General features: G+C 35.7%; 1 protein-coding gene across 4 annotated transcripts in view; it reads left to right on the forward strand.

Moving 5' to 3' along the window:
- The first annotated feature begins 1,606 nt into the window (after nt 1-1,606).
- LOC123531059 (uncharacterized) overlaps nt 1,607-17,301 on the forward strand; it is a 37,085-nt gene continuing 21,390 nt past the window's right edge. The window contains exons 1-2 of one of the 4 annotated variants that reach the window (XM_053517592.1): nt 1,607-1,724; nt 15,415-15,661. In XM_053517592.1, the coding sequence (XP_053373567.1) occupies nt 15,466-15,661 (196 nt within the window). In that variant the 5' untranslated portion in view covers nt 1,607-1,724; nt 15,415-15,465. Of the gene's footprint in view, nt 1,725-12,034; nt 12,191-14,989; nt 15,138-15,414; nt 15,662-17,301 lie in introns of those variants that run through there. The other 3 variants (XM_053517594.1, XM_053517591.1, XM_053517593.1) reach the window with 3 other exon arrangements.

Here is a 17,301-nt window from a genome sequence, read left to right on the forward strand (position 1 = left end):
GGGGGGGGGGGGGGGGGGGGATCAAGACCAGCAAATGACCCCTGTTGATTTTGAGGTCAATAGGTCAAAGGTCAATGTCACATTGACTTGACCCTGAACAGTGAACTCTTTTGTACAGTGACCAAATAATTGCTGTTCCTTGTGCTATTACTGAATGCATTAAGGGGGGAATTTTGTGTTCTACGAGCTCTTGTTAATCATAGTGTACGATATCAATTAAAATATGTTCTTGACTTTTCAGATTGTATTATATAAGTACAGTTTCAGATATTACAGTAAGTGCAGTATAGTATCTATTTATATTTGTATGATCAGCAATGTGTCGCAGAAAAAAATATCGTCATTTTTTGTTTCAATTTGAAATTATTGCTCTATGTAATAATATTCCTGGGAAGAGCTGGTTTTCTCTTGATATTATACATTTAAATGTCTAACAAAACGGTATATAACATCAAATGCACCCCGAGTCTGAACCAGATGGAAACTTGAAATAAAGCAGTTATCTTGGAAGTGATTCTATCTAATGAAGGTCACACAGTCGCATGTTGAACGACCTGTGAAATTTCCACTTTTCTCTGTTTCATATATAAATACATTATTCGCAAATCAGGTGTTAGCCATTAGTAATTTAAATAAACTGACTCTACACAATATGGTTAAAATTTATTTATTCAAATGATATTAGTCTAACAGACACGTTTTGCTTGCATTCATAAAAAAGCAAAGATCAAAGTCCAACATGTAAAGCCACATTCAAAGAACGCAACCGCAAGAAATATGGGTATATGTATATGTAACCGTGTACACGTACATACCGGTAGTGACTGAGCACATGTATACATTAACACAAATGAATGTGAAAATACAGAAGTAGCATATACATGTAAAAGAAAAATAATAGGGTACCACTTTGGAACGGTCAGTGGCAAAACAAACACGTGAGGGTTTAAACTAGTTTACTGGCGCCAAAACTTTCTCTTAAACTCCCATTATGTTCCCATATTACAAGAAAGTGTAAATAGAATGTCTCCCAGTCATGTTAATCTCTTAAACATAAAACAGTAATCACAAGAACACAATGTAAAACACAAAATATGCAAAGACATATAAATCGAAACCCGTGGAACCGTAATGACTTTGCAGAAGCCAGCGGCACCAAAGGAAAGACAATTTAGGGCACGACGAAGTAGGACAGAGGACAAAAATCAAACCAGTCCGTCCCAAAAGAACTGTCCCGTCATCTGACAATTAAAGAGGAAAACGAATTGACCAAATGTTAAAGGGCTGGGCACTAATGTATTAAATTCATATGTTTGTATATCTTTAACATCATATATATCACTCAAATACGTTTAAACTTAGTATAAATATATAAAAATAACACGTAATAATATAAAATTATTTGATGTTTGTGTTTCCTTTTTAATTATTATTATTTAATTACCCTTCCAATGACATTTCCTTTAAAGAAATAATCATTCCTAGAAAAAATTGACTCCATTGCGCACTTTACTTCCATTTCGCGCCATTGCGCACTTTATCTCCATTGCGCACTATAGGCGTACCCCCGGACAGGCCTCTTATGCGTACTCTCCAATAGTAGAAACCAAGTTTGGCCTTATCAACAAACAACAACAACAAAAATAGATTTCGAAATATTAGTATCCGTCGATTTTGCAAACCTCTTAACACATAGAACTAAAAAGTAATTGAAACCAATAAAGGTAGGTTAATTCTAGCTCATTTTTTAACAAAATATCTGCTTTAAACTTTGATTGCTGCGTCAATATGTTTGATCTGTTGACTGCGTTCTTCCTCGCCCTCGAGTTCTTTCGATCCGGAAATATATCTATTTGTTTGAAATTTGGTGATTTACGTCAATAAGTAAGCGTCTCATATGACGTTTAGCAAAATATACACAAAGTTAATTAAGATATGCTTGTGGCTCGAGTGAATTATACACATTAAATTAAAATGAAGTGACAAACGAATAGTTCTTTACTTTAGGCCACTTTATTCTCGATATTGACATTATAGGATAAATCCCGTTTTACGGTAATACCCACCAATAAACACCCGTTCCCTGTTTTACGGTGAGGCGGGTATTGGCCATTACGCTGTATAGCGGTAGTGTTTACATGGATATAAATTAACACTCAGACCCTATAAGCCATCTTGGCTCCCAACAGGCAAATTCTAGGGGCCCAGCCTAAAAGGTATTATTAGCGGAAAATATACTAACATTGGTTTAGATCTACATACTTCCTGCCAAAATACATCAATTTCTTAAATACAGATCACTTACCAACTCACACTGAAAGAGGAAAGTTTTTATCAACCAGTGCATGACATGTTCTAAACATAGGACACAGCCTCTCAAACACGGACGCATTTAATTTAAAGTTTGAATGATTTTTGCAGCACTAGAGGAGGATACGGGCTGTTTATGGGCATTTTTGACAGAGACTGCATGCTTATGGACATCTGAATTCTGGTATTTTGTTACATTGTCGAGTTACAGGACTCGCAACCTGTCACAGAAAGTACAAACCATGTTGCGGTCAGTGCTCTAAGCAGCCATGGTCTGTTAACAGCCCATTTTTCATTAAAGTCCTCTTTGGCCTTTGGGACTTCTCATAATCCTGATAATATTTCCTTTTGTCGCTGCGACCGGCCGTTTTAAGCTCTTTAACAGCCTTCAATAAACCTCTACTGTTTAGTGCAGTATTTCTATGGGCGTAGCCATAATGTTAGTGACGGAGTAAATAATCCATGTATGCCGATTGGTCGTAGTAAGTATCGGTAATTTTTATTTGTCGATTTAAGCGACGTCATGCATATTAATAAGACAGTCTCGGAAAACCCAGAATATTGACATTAGGAGAATACAAAGCCATTCGCCGGCTGGGCGACTATCTTGGAAAATTGACTCACCCAGCTTAAATCTGGTCGCACTGGGCGAGTGTTAATTTATATCCCTGGTTTAATACATGTATTATTTTTCAAGGTTTAAGAATATGAATAAAAGGTATTGCAGATTATATCATAAAACATTGTTGTCATTAAGATTTAGCAAAAATATCCTCAAAGTTTAATTTATTATTGAAATTTTATCTTTTATTCTTCACTGCCGCCTCTGTTGCTCGATACCGAAGGTGTGAAATTATTTGCATTTTTCAAGGTTAACAAATTATTTTTGCAAAAATTTTTTTGCTGAGGTCGTAAAATACTATTTTCATTGTGAGAAAGTAAGAACTTTCCTAAAATCTTATCTTCTGGCAAAAATAATCGCTGATATTGTACACGGTCCGTATATTGGTTAATCTCGCCAGCCCACCCTATTTACGGAAATACCGGAACACGGATGTCAATATGGTCAATATAGGGACACAGTCCCGTGGACACGGCAGTCTTTGTCTGTTGTTCCTTATCATCGTACAGTACTCTCATTTTTAGGACTCATTGTACAGTACTCTCATTTTTGGGACTCATAACTGGTTGTAAACAGAGAATGGCAGAAAATGCGTGTGTACAGATTTCGCTGTCTATTTTCCAGTGTTCGAAATTCGCGGTAGTCCAATAGCCTGTGGCTACTGAATTTCAACTCGGACTACCAATTTTTCGCAGATAACAAGCCCGACCAGGCTACCGAATTTTCCTAATATAATTAAAAAAACATGGTAATTAAACGAGTGTAGCATCGTGATTTCATATGATCTCCATTAATAAATGTTTATTGTTCAAGAATGCATCACGCATCATCCAGATTGAGGAATGCTTATTGAATTATTGTTGTTTTTTTGCACTCACATGTGTTGACAATGAAACACAAAGTGTCTAAGACGTAGCCGCAGCGCTAATTGGCTGAATACAATTACCTCTAGTGTAATGGATAATTTGATTAGCTTTCACACTTCTCTCGGAAATCTCACAAGTACCTGAAATAGGCGGGGCTTAAATTATGCTATCAGCGTGTGTATGTGTGTGCGTTTATTCCTCACTCATTTTGACATCTTGCAAATTGTCAACAGGCCTAGTAGCAGTAATTGGTGAGTGTGGATCCTAAAAAATCAGGCGTTTGAAGTTAGATTTTGTTTGGCAAGGAGTGACATGACCGATGATTTTGGACTCTGGTGATGCTGATCTGGACTGGCGTATTCAGAGTTAAAATTGTTCAAACATGCATAGATATCTGTAAAACAAAATGTTATATGGTGCAAACATTAAGTATTTTATGGTGTTAAAGTTTGGGCTAGTGAAATTGGTGTCAGGCTTAGAAAATTTCCTATCTGGTAAGCCGAACGGGCAAGTGGATTCAAATCTGAATTTCGTACACTGATTTTCAGATAAATTTTCATTCGGCTGTCAAGAATCTTGTTATTGTTGTTTAATTTGATGAAGGTTTTCTTTCATACCCTCAAAAGGTAGTCTGGATCAATTTAAGTGTATTAGATTAAGGTCAGGTACAGGTTTGTGTAAATAAATTTTATAGAAGTCATATGGGATATATACTTGCACTTGCACTTTAACGGTCCCTATAACAATAATAGTTTAAAAATGTCTTTAAAATTGAAAGTTATAAGGGGTTACTTTATTTTCAGATGAATATGGTTAGGGGCTGCTGCCCACACCCCAATTTGCCCCACCCAGCAACTTGCTGCACATGCGCATTGTAAACATCCAGGGACAGCTAAAGTGCATTCTACCCTGGACTTGGTCATGTAAGAGTATGTGTCAGGCAGCTGGTTAGCTCAGACGGTGGAGCACTACCTAATAAATGAGGAGTTGCGGGTTCAAGCCCCGGACTGACTGCACATTTTTCTCTCCATTTGACATTTGAAATAAAGTATATATTTAGGATATTTATGTCGTATAGATTATAAATAAAGAAGTAAAAACTATTGCACAAAAATTTGAGACCTTTTGGAAAATGCTCGGTATAATTTACATAATTTTAAAGTCCGTGCCTTAAAATACATCAGAGAATAAAATGTATCCAAAACTACGATTGCGAAATCCGTATTATCTGCAGGACTGGTGTCTCCAGTGAGCTATTACAATTGCTTACAATATTTTCTAACGGACATGAATGCCATGTGAATAATGAAGTGTAATACATTATTCCAGGGCTCAAATTTAACTTTTTTGACCACTTGCAAATTAAAGTAGCTTATTTCCTAATACTTGCTAAATCTGAAAATCTACTTGCAAATTTAGACTTTCATTTAAAAATGTTACAATATCCTTAAAATTTAATTTCAAAAGAAAAACAAGAATTATTTAGCTTTTGTCAACTACTGAAAGTGACATTCAGGATTTTCAAAGAACAATGATACTGTCTTTGCTTCATTGTTTATAGCATAAATAAAACATAAAAGTGGTTTACTGAAGGTTTAACATGATAGAAACACAGATATCTAAAGTTGTTTAATAAATCATTGATTCTGTAGCTTTTCCATTAGTGCTTTTTGAACTTGAAAATGTTCTGTTTTAGAATTCTGATAAAATGCTGGATACTTATGTTTTATTCGTTGTTGTTGTTGTTGTTATTGTGGATATTTGTGACAATATAGTTCTGATATATAATTTCAGTTTGTATACTAATAGTAGGAGGATGTTTTTTTTTAGGTAAACTATTATGATAGGTGTATGTTTAGAAACCTGCTATCAGTTATTTGTATGTAATGTTGGCAATAATGGATTTGAACACTAGAATTTTGCATTGCTTGCTCTAGTGACTCAGCAAGGGATTTATTGAACTTTAGTATTTGTGAATTTGTGTAAAAAATCAGTAATTTATGAATTTACATGTTGTAAATTTTTAGTTTTCAAATTGCAAAAATGCTACAACCCCATGTTCCTGTACCAATTTAAAACTATTGAAAAAACAGTTTCAATCGTTTGTACGGTGCAGTCAAATCTGTATTAATCAGGCAGCCAAGGGAGCAACACAATCTGCCAGCTTAAGGCAAGTGGCTGCTTAAGACAGGTGGTTGCTTAAGACAGGTGGTTGCTTAATACAGTGGCTGCTTAATACAGTGGCTGCTTAAGACAAGTGGTTGCTTAAGACAGGTGGTTGCTTAAGACAGGTGGTTGCTTAATACAGTGGCTGCTTAAGACAAGTGGTTGCTTAAGACAGGTGGTTGCTTAATACAGTGGCTGCTTAAGACAAGTGGTTGCTTAAGACAGGTGGTTGCTTAAGACAGGTGGTTGCTTAATACAGTGGCTGCTTCATACAGTGGCTGCTTAAGACAAGTGGTTGCTTAAGACAGGTGGTTGCTTAAGACAAGTGGTTGCTTAAGACAGGTGGCTGCTTAATACAGTGGCTGCTTAATACAGTGGGTGCTTAAGACAAGTGGTTGCTTAAGACAGGTGGTTGCTTAAGACAGGTGGTTGCTTAACACAGTGGCTGCTTAAGACAAGTGGTTGCTTAAGACAGGTGGTTGCTTAAGACAGGTGGCTGCTTAATACAGGTGGTTGCTTAAGACAAGTTGATATTAAGTCAGTTTGGAAGTTAGCTGAGTGACTGCTAAAAGCAAGCGGAAGCTTGCTAGTAATACAGGTGGCTGTTAAGAGAGGTTCAGCTGTATACAGTTTTGGTTGCTTAATACAGGTGGCCTCTAAAACAGGTTCTTCTGTATACATTAAAGGTTTTGCATGTTGGGAATCTTTATAGATTTTTCATCTGTAATTGTCTTCAGCTGTCTTTGACAATCTAGTTTGTCAAATTATCAATACATGGATACTGAAGTTAAAGATTAATGGTAACTAGGACTGGATTATAATTCTTGATTTCCTTAAATGATCATTTACCTTGTTGTTATCTTATTTTCTGTGATAACGGTATTCTGTTTTCCAGAATTCTTTTATAGAAATTGCCACATTGTGTGAATAAATGAGTTTGTGAGCAGGTTTCCATGAGAACAGATTACTTTTTATCAGCGTCAATGGTTGGCTTTCTGCAAGCTAATGAAAGCTTCCAAATTCTTAAAGGAAAAGGCAATGTTGTTGAATTTGTTCTTTAACTATGTAAATTCAGTCTGCTAGAATAATTTTCAAAATTGGACTTAAAAAATGAGCTCAGAAACATTTATGCTTTACTATAAAACATAGTTCAGCGGCACCATGAGAAAACCAACATAGTGCATGCGCGCAGTCTGGTCAGGATCCATGCTGTTCTCTAACAGTTTCTCTTACTGCAATAGGCTTTAAAAGCGAACAGCATGGATCCTGACCAGACTGCGCAGATGTGCAGGCTGGTCTGGATCCATGCTGGTCGCAGATGCACTATGTTGGTTTTCTCAAGGCGCAGCTCAATTATAAAGCTTTATTTACCTTTTGCAAACAGGGTAAAGAATCAAACAGATGATGCTAAATCATGCTGACTGGTTGGAACTTTAACTTTTACCCTGCTATATTTCTAAAATGGAATGGGCCATCATTCAATTTGGACAGTACCATTTATTATCAAAAGGGGTGTTCATTGAAAATTTACTGACTGAATAGCGAACAGTGCAGACCATGATCAGACTGCATGATGTGCAGGCTGATCTTGGTCTTCACTGGTCGCAAAGGCAGAATCACTTGCTGCCAGTAGGCTAAAGTTTAATAGAAGAAACAAAGCCCTGACCATACATTTTGGTTATGTTTTATTACATCAGAAATTCAATCATGAAATCATTTTATGTTCGAATTCATGAAAAGAATTACAAGATGCAATGACTCCTATTGAAAGAGTCATTCTCACCTCAGGGAGGCCATTATAGCATTCTTGTGTCACAGATGACTGCTTTAACATTAATTTTGTACATTCAATTTTCAAATAAATTATGAATATTATAAGTTTTATAAACCTAACAAACTTATTCATAAATTTATTCATGAGTGTTTAAAAGAATTTTGGGAATATAAATTATAAATTATGTCATTTTATAATGTTTCTTCAAATTGAAACTTTGATATTAAATAATGATACATAAAAATATATTACCTCCCTTTATCATATAACTGTATTAATGTATAGTCACATTCACCATTTCCTTGATGGCTTCAGATTTTATGCATATATCTGCAAACAGATCAATGTGCTTGTAAGCTGCCGATGAAATTTAGATATTTGCCCCCCAAAAAATGGGATTTAATTCGAAGATACTCTTAAAGACAGAATGAATGAAAAATATTTGTGCTTGACTTTTTGGAATATTCCTTTGATTAGGAGGAACTTTTTCTGCCTATAGCTTATAAATTACCGAACAAACTTTGACCACATAAAAAGTAACAAAGTCAGAAAGACAAATAGTTTAATAAAATTGAATCTGAAAATTTGGATGAAGAGAACACAAATCTTTTAGGGCAAAGATACTTGCCTGAGTTGCCCATAGGGGTTCAGAGTAAAACTTAAAATGATAATTCCAGAGGCAATGGGTTGGAGACCCAAATGAATCGTCCTTTTATATTGCAACATCAGGTTTGATTTTATTGTCGAGCCCGCTTGCGGAAGCGAAGAAATAGTTGTCCAAATGTCTGTTCGGTTTATGTGCGTCCGTGCGTCTGTCCGGATTTGTTTTTTCCGGACCATAACTTTGACATGCATGGAGCAATCTTGTTTATATTTAGTATGAATGTTAACCTCAGTGAGACAGAGTGTCATGCGCAAACCTCAGGTTCCTATCTTAAAGGTCAAGGTCACACTTACAGGTCAAAGGTCAAATTCAAAAATGACTGTTCGGAGCATTTCTTCTTCATGCATGGAGGAATTTTGATGTAACTTGGCACAATTGTTCACCATCATGAGACGGAGTGTCATGCGCAAGAACCAGGTCCCTAGGTCTAAGGTCAAGGTCACACTTAGAGGTCAAAGGATACAAAAATGACAACTTTGTCCAGAGCATTTCTTCTTCATGCATGGAGGAATTTTGATGTAACTTGGCACAAATGTTCACCTCCATGAGATGGAGTGTCTTGCGCAAGAACCAGGTCCCTAGGTCTAAGGTCAAGGTCACACTTAGAGGTCAAATGTCAGATACAAGAAGAGGGATTTTGATATAACTCGGCACAATTGTTCATCATCATGCAATGTAGTGTCATGCGCAAGATCCTAGAATTACTTTCCTTTGTTGTTACTATAAATAGCTTATATTTGTAACTTTTTTATTACTGGTCGTAGGGAAAAATCAAGACCACTTTTCTGTAGTACAACATGCATGTTACATCCAATTTTCAGGTGTATTTTGACCTATCTCTACTGGTACGGATTTTTGTTCGGACTTAGAATTTTTTTTTTTTTTTTTTTTTTTTTTTTAGATTTTGTTGTTACTTTAAAGGGAATTCCTATAGTTTTTTATGCGCATCTTTCTGCGCAGCCGACACTTTCTATGGAAAACTGAACTGAAGTCAACATTTGTTGAAACATGTTACAGACAATCTTAAATATGAGGAATTTTGAATGAAATAACATTTTTGATAAGTTATATCAGTAATCAAATGTTGATACTGGTTTATGTTGTATTGACAAGTATCATGCATGACAGTTATCTTGCTATTTTTAGCTCATCTGATTTTTTGAAAAAAAATGATGAGTTATTGTCATCACTTGAGCGGTTGTCGGCGTCGGCGTCTGCGTCTGCGTCGGGTTTGCCTGGTTAAGTTTTATGTTTAGGTCAGCTTTTCTCCTAAACTATCAAAGCTATTGCTTTGAAACTTGGAATACTTGTTCACCATCATAAGCTGACCCTGTATAGCAAGAAACATAACTCCATCTTGATTTTTGCAAGATTTATGGCCCCTTTTGTACTTAGAAAATATCAGATTTCTTGGTTAAGTTTTATGTTTAGGTCAACTTTTCTCCTAAACTATCAAAGCTATTGATTTGAAACTTGGAATACTTGTTCACCATCATAAGCACACCCTGTACATTAAGAAACATAACTCCATCTTGCTTTTTGCAAGAATTATTGCCCCTTTTGGACTTAGAAAATCAGTTTTCTTGGTTAAGTTTTATGTTTAGGTCAGCTTTTCTCCTAAACTGTCAAAGCTATTGCTTTAAAACTTGCAACACTTGTTCACCATCATAAGTTGACCCTGTACAGCAAGAGACATAACTCCATCCTGCTTTTTGCAAGATTTATGGCCCTTTTTGGACTTAGAAAATGTCAGATTTCTTGGTTAAGTTTTATGTTTAGGTCAACTTTTTCTCTTAAACTATCAAAGCTATTGCTTTGAAACTTTCAACACTTGTTCACCATCATAAGCTGACCCTGTACAGCAAGCAACATAACTCCATCCTGCTTTTTGCAATAATTATTGCCCCTTTTGGACTTAGAAAATCATTTTCTTGGTTGAGTATTATGTTTAAGTCAACTTTTCTCATAAACTATCAAAGCTATTGCTTTAAAACTTGCAACAGTTTTTCACCATCATAAGTAGACACTGAACATCAAGAAACATAACTCTATCCTGCTTTTTGCAAGAATGATGGCCCTTTTTAGACTTAGAAAATCATGGGTAGGACAATATTTCTATTACACAAAAAAAATCAGATGAGCGTCAGCACCCGCAAGGCGGTGCTCTTGTTGTGGTTGTGTTTTCACATCGCATTTTAGTACAAAGACAGTGTTGTTTATATAATGTAAGATAATTGACTTAGTACTGATAAGACAATATCACCTTTCAGATTATTTAGTATTCAATTACAGAAGGAATTAAGAATTTTTAAAACTTTTTTTTAACTTTTAGCAGACATACATGTAATCAATTTGGCCAGGTTCGCGCCATTTCCGTCCGAACAGGTGTTGTATTCTAGCTGTCTTAACATAAAATTTAGCCTGGTGACCCATACATTTTTAGCCATTTTTATGCTCACAATACAATAATCTATACACAAGAAGAAAAAGAAAAAATTCTATGAAAGAGTTTTTTCAAAATTAAAAAAAAAAATTCTTCTCTATGGGTATTTTTCATTGAAAAAAATTCACAAAAGTAAATATGAAACAATATTTTTTTTTCATTTGTACACATTATTGTAAGGATAGAGTATTACAAATATGACTATGATATCAAATAAGTATATAATAAAATCTGTAAAAAGAAAAATCCGTATTGTGCTGCCTGGGTGTATATTTTGGTTGGTATTTATAAAAAAGCAGAAAATCATGAAAATGTTGAAAAATCGCTGGCAGTTTCAGCAACAGTGGGTGTGTTCAAAACAATTTTTCACAAAAACAAGCCTGGTGACCTATTGTTTTTATTTGTTCATTGTTTTCAGCACACATTTTCCTATCATATATGTGAATTTAAAAAAATTCTATGAAAGGAAAAAAACTATAGGAATTCTCTTTAAATAACTTATATTGTATCTTTTTGCAATCTCTATTTTATTTGGCATAAATGTTTGCCTGAATGAGACAAGGAGTGTCATGTACAACTCCCAGTCCTTTTGACAGCTGACGGGCTCGACATATTGCCCGTGGACATCTAGTCGTGAATTAAGCTTAGGGCGTAATTCACGAACAAGTTGCAATAAATAATTGAACCGCACCATGAGAAAACCAACATAGTGCATTTGCGACCAGCATGGATCCAGACCAGTCTGGGCATCAGCGCAGTCTGGTCAGGATCCGTGCTGTTTGCTAACGGTTTCTCTAATTGCAATAGGCTTTGAAAGTGAACAGCATGGATCTTGACCAGACTGCGTGGATGCGCAGGGTGGTCTGGATCCATGCTGGTCGCAAACGCACTATGTTGGTTTTCTCATGGTGCAGCTCAAATATAAACTAGTCTACGATATGAACAGAAAAATCAGCTTTTTCTCTGTTTACTTTTCCAGACATGATAAATGTGATTTCTCTTCATTTCCATAATATTATTTGCCCTCTTGCAGAAATTTAGGAAATTGCTGACTTAGGAAAAGTCTATTGGCATGCATACAGTATGTATGGGTCTTGCTTATCTTGTGTCGAAGCATTGATCTAGCTTACCTCCCTTGTGTCCAGTCTAGCAGAATCATTTTACAGAGGCTGAGCTAGTATGTGGTGCAATTAATTTATCATATAGGTTTAATTGAAATGTTTGCATTACAATCAATATTAGGTCACTTCAAAGTATTATACTACCATACTAATAAAAGGTGTTTAATGTAAATGTTATTGATTGGATACTTAATGAAATATGGATTATTTCCTGACAGGTTTAAGTTAGAATTATTTGTTATTATTACATATTAAAGAGTTTTATAGGTTTCTACTTAATATTTCTACTGCTATATATAATTTAAAAGTCTTAATCCATATAGATTTTGGATATGTAATTTTTTATGTAAAATGTCATAGTGTGAATTCTTTAATATTCGTGGGGGACAAATTTTTGTGGATTTCATTGTTGCAGTAGTGATCATCTTCAAAATTAACCTGTACCCTGCTTAAATTTCTATTATTAACATGTCCATCTTTCGCTTTGGACAGTACCATTAACTGTTAAAAGGGGTGCATATGAATGGTGAACAGTACAGATCATGATCAGACTGCATGGGTGTGCAGGCTGATGTTGATCTGCACTGGTCGCAAAGGCAGAATCAATTGTGTGAAGCATGTTAAGGGTTAAATTTTAGAGAAGAACACACCTTACAGTTTTCTTACATTAAATCTCCAAAATTTGATTTCAACAAACTCCTAGGGCCTAAAAAAATAACATTTGTTTCCGGTAACGTGCTAAAAAAAATTACAGTAGGTAGGTTGGAAAATATTTATTTTTTTTGGATTTTTTTTGTTATTAAGGGAGACTTTTTGTGTCAAAAAATGAATACAAATAGAGGGGTTTATGCCTTTAGAACATCAGTAAGTTGATTTTTAACATCACTGAGCATGTTTAAAGCATAAAAAGTGTAGTTTTGCAATTTTTTGTTATAAAGTTGAAAAAAATATTCTCCAAGGCCATAAAAACATTTAGGGTCGGGCTAAAAATTTAGGGTTGGTCGGAATACCGGAAACAAACAATTTTTTTTTACGCCTTATCAGTTGTATACAAGAGGTGAAACTGATAATCACTCACTATAAATGTGGGTATGAATTAACGGTATGGATGTGCACAGGTTGTATCTTTGCTGGTCTCCAAAGCTTAACGTTTGTTTTCACATAGTTGAGCCCTACATAATTTTATTTTTTTTTACTTCACAGTATCAGCATTGGTCTATTAATAATACCAAAATACTGTGAAAATCATTTATACTTGTAGGGGACTATTTTACATCGATTTCATGGTCAGGTCAGTCATATCCAAAAAAGGAAAATTCCTCTTTTATTGTACCTTTGACACTTACTGATTAGCCCCATATTTTGAGAAAAAAGTCAAACAATGCCAAATCATAGAAGGAAAAAATTTTTTCTTATTTCTGTCATAAAATGATCACAAATGAAGTGTAACTTGAGTCTAAGAATGTGACCAAAAATGTTGAAGTATTAACGGAAAAGTACAAGTGTATCACGTTTCCTTTTGTCACAGTGGCTGAATATCATAATGATGGTAGAGTTTCAAATTTCAGTTAAAAATTTTCACTCTTAGTGGTTTGTTTGATGTAGCTATTGTTACCAGTGAAATGTCATTGGTATGTAAGCAGAGATATTTTCCCTTCAACAGTTGAGAATGTTGGATGAAGAGTTATATGTTTGTATGGTAATTTGTAGAGGTTATGTTTGCATCCAGATGTATTCAAATTTTGATTGTTTAAAGACTGGATTAGACAAAAAAGCTTTATTGAAATAAGTATTTCCTCACATGAAAGCAAATATGTATTTAAAAAATTATTTTAACCTTTAGCCTGCTGGCGGCAAGTGATTCTGCCTTTGCGACCAGTGCATGGTCTGCACTGTTCGCTATTCAGTCAGTAAATTTTCAGTGAACACCCCTTCGAATAATAAATGGTATTGCCCAAATTGAATGATGGACCAGTCCATTTTAGAAACTTAGCAGGGTAAGGGTTAAACATGCACCATGTTGCAGAAAACTGTATTCCCTGGTTAAGCTGTAATCTTGAATTCTAAAACTTTTTCTTTGTTATAAGTAAAGCAAAGTGAATTCTAAATTTGTTCTGAAGTACAGGCCCTATAATAAAGTAATACAGTCCCTATTGTAACATGGGGGCCTCCATGGTCAAGTGGTTAACGTCACTGACTTCAAATCACTTGCCCCTCATCGGTGTTGGTTCAACCCTCACTCAGGGCGTTGAATTCTTAATGTGAGGAAGCCCTCAAACTGGCTTACAGCTGGCTGTGGTTCTACTCAGATGCCCGCTTGTGATGAAATAAAGCATGGAGGGGCACCTGGGGTCTTCCTCCACCATCAAAGCTGGAAAGTCGCCATATGGCCTATAATTGTGTCGGTGCGATATTAAACCCAACAAAAAAAACCTTGTAAAATGGTAGCTTATGAAAAGGCTCATAAAGTTTTGATCGACTTGGGTCAATATTGACAGTTCTGTTGTGTCCTTAGATATTCTTTATTTGAGGATTGTATACAGTGTACCAATATCTGCTAACTTATAGTTTACAATTTATTAACACTTTGCTCACAAGTACATGAAACTTTGGTGAAGAAAAAGCTAAAGTTCTGCAAAATTCAGTTCCATCATTTGAAAATAAGGTGCTAATTAATCGAGGCATACATTTGTAGCGGTAATTCTCACATATTTGTATACATGAATGGAAACAATCAGGTTTTAAATTAGTTTTTATGACATTGAACCTTATTCTTTTACCAGCATGTTCTAGTGCGGTACCAGTAAGTTGACCTAGGCCAAAAGTCAGGATGTTTTAAATATTGTAGGTTTGCACTATCAGGACACTCGCCCCATATTCAGGAACATTTTAAAAGTCTGAAACTTAAGACTTAAAATCTGCACAATGTCATATTCAGTTTGCCTAATTAACTTTGTTCATCTCGTGTTTGTTGAGGAGTCTGTAGCTGCCAAAAGTCTTTGCAAAAATGACAGTGACAGAGCAACAAAGAAAAGTTGATAGTTAAAGGCCAGAACCTATTTTTTTTTACAGACTTCAAATGTTGATGCATATGGGCACTGTTCTTTGTTCTCACACATCTGTTTCATGTCTGGAAGTTGTTAGTTACCTGTGAGGAACTAGGAAGTATTGGTAAGAAATTCAGGAACTATCTCAAATGTCTTAATTAACCTTTAGCATGCTAGATAAATTGTCGTCTGCTGGAAATGTCGTCTGCTAAAATTGTAAAGTTCATTCAATTTGCTCCAAAATTGGAAGAAATATTGTCAGAGTAGCAAACAGCTTGGAACCTGATCAGACGCCGATTTAATCGGCTGTTAAATTCGCCTGCAGCAGGCTAAGGGTTAATGGTTGTTATAGATTCTGGTCAACTATATATTTCACCTTGAAATTTGTGTCTTCTTTTCAGAAAACATGTCGACTTAAAGAAAATGGATTTGAGTTCTGAATTTTGGTTTCCATGACAATAGAGATGACAACGGGTCCATTGGAAGCCCATGTTACCTGTAAATGCAACCAGTTAAAATTCTCAACCAAAGCAGCATACCCACAGTGCAGATGCAAACATGTGTCGTGTTTACATGAAAATTATATCTACGTCTATGCCGGAAAGGATGGGAATATATCACTCAGGGATTTTTGGAGGTTAAGTATAAGTAAGTATTGTTGAAACTTGATAGTTTAACCCTTAGCCTGCTAAATTTCTATAATGGACTGGCCCATCATTCAATTTGGGCAATACCATTTATTATTCGAAGGGGTGTTCACTGAACATTATTGACTGAATAGCGAACAGTGCAGACCATGATTAGCCTGCACAGATGTGCAGGCTAATCTTGGTCTGCACTGGTCGCAAAGGCAGAATAACTCGCCGCCAGCAGGCTAAAGGTTAATGTCATTGTTGCTATGTTTCCCCCAACAGGAGCTAGCACCAAACTATTTGAAGTAAAAATGGCCGTTATATCCTGTATTACAGTGCTAACTATATAAATAGGCTATTTTCATCCCAAAAAGAGTTTGATATTGGCCCATGTGGTTTCTGAAATCTTTAATGATATGTCGCATGCAACCTGTCTACCAGATGAAAATTCTTTTTCAACATTCCTTTATGTTTAGGTCACCTGTCAGGTAGTGACAGGGTGAGCTTTTGTGATCGCCCGTCATCTGTCCATCCATTGTCCATCCGCCCGTCCACAATTTCTTGTGAACACGATAGAGACCACATTTTGTAATCAATTTTAATCAAACTTGCACACAACTTGTATTGGCATAATATCTCAGTTTCTTTCGAAAACTGGCCAAATCCCATCATGGGTTCCAGAGTTATGGCCCCTTAAAGGGCCAAAATTTGCTATTTTGAGCTTGTGAACACGATAGAGACCACATTTTGCAATCAACTTTAATCAAACCCGCACATAACTTGTATTGGCTTTATATCTCAGTTCCTTCCGAAAACTGGCCAATCCCATCATGGGTTCTAGAGTTATGGCCCCTTAAAGGGCCAGAATCTGCTATTTTTGGCTTGTGAACATGATAGAGACCACATTTTGCAATCAACTTTAACCCTTACCCTGCTAAGTTTCTATAATGAACTTGTCCATCTTTCAATTTGGACAGTACCATTAACTTTTAAAAGGGGTGCTTACCAAAAAGATACTGACTGAATGGCAAATTGTGCAGTTTTTGATCAGACTGCACGGATGTGCAGGCTGATCATGATCTACACTGGTCGCAAAGGCAGAATCAGTCGTGTCCATCATGATAAGGGATAATCAGACTTGCATACAGACGCTAACAATCATACCATGCTGATGCAACTTAAAAAGGACAAATTTTTAGTCACCTCAATCAACCACAGCTGAAGTCAGGCATGCACTTTTCAACCAGTACATTACATGTACTTCCGTCAGCCGACAAATTTATAAGATAAATATCTTCCTACTTGACAACTGTAACTAGGAAACATACCAGTAACATACTGGTATAACTGTATTTTGTCTATTTATAGTGAAATTTCAATTCTGAATCATAATCATAAATTACTAAAACACAATATATGTAATTCTAGAAAGCCAATAACAAGCAAAGATGATAGCATGGCTTCCATCCATTTCTCTTTCTGTCTTTTTTAGCTCACCTGAGCACAAAGTGTTCAAAGGTGAGCTTTTGTCATCACCCTGTGTCTGTCGTCATTCGTCTGTCGTTCGTCGTTAACAATTTGACTGTTAACACTCTAGAGGTCACAATTTTAGCCATTCTTAATGAAACTTGGTCAGAATGTTACCCTTAATAAAGT

The sequence above is a fragment of the Mercenaria mercenaria genome, chromosome 11 (genome assembly GCF_021730395.1).
Source record: "Mercenaria mercenaria strain notata chromosome 11, MADL_Memer_1, whole genome shotgun sequence".
Classification (NCBI taxonomy): Eukaryota; Metazoa; Mollusca; class Bivalvia; order Venerida; family Veneridae; genus Mercenaria; species Mercenaria mercenaria.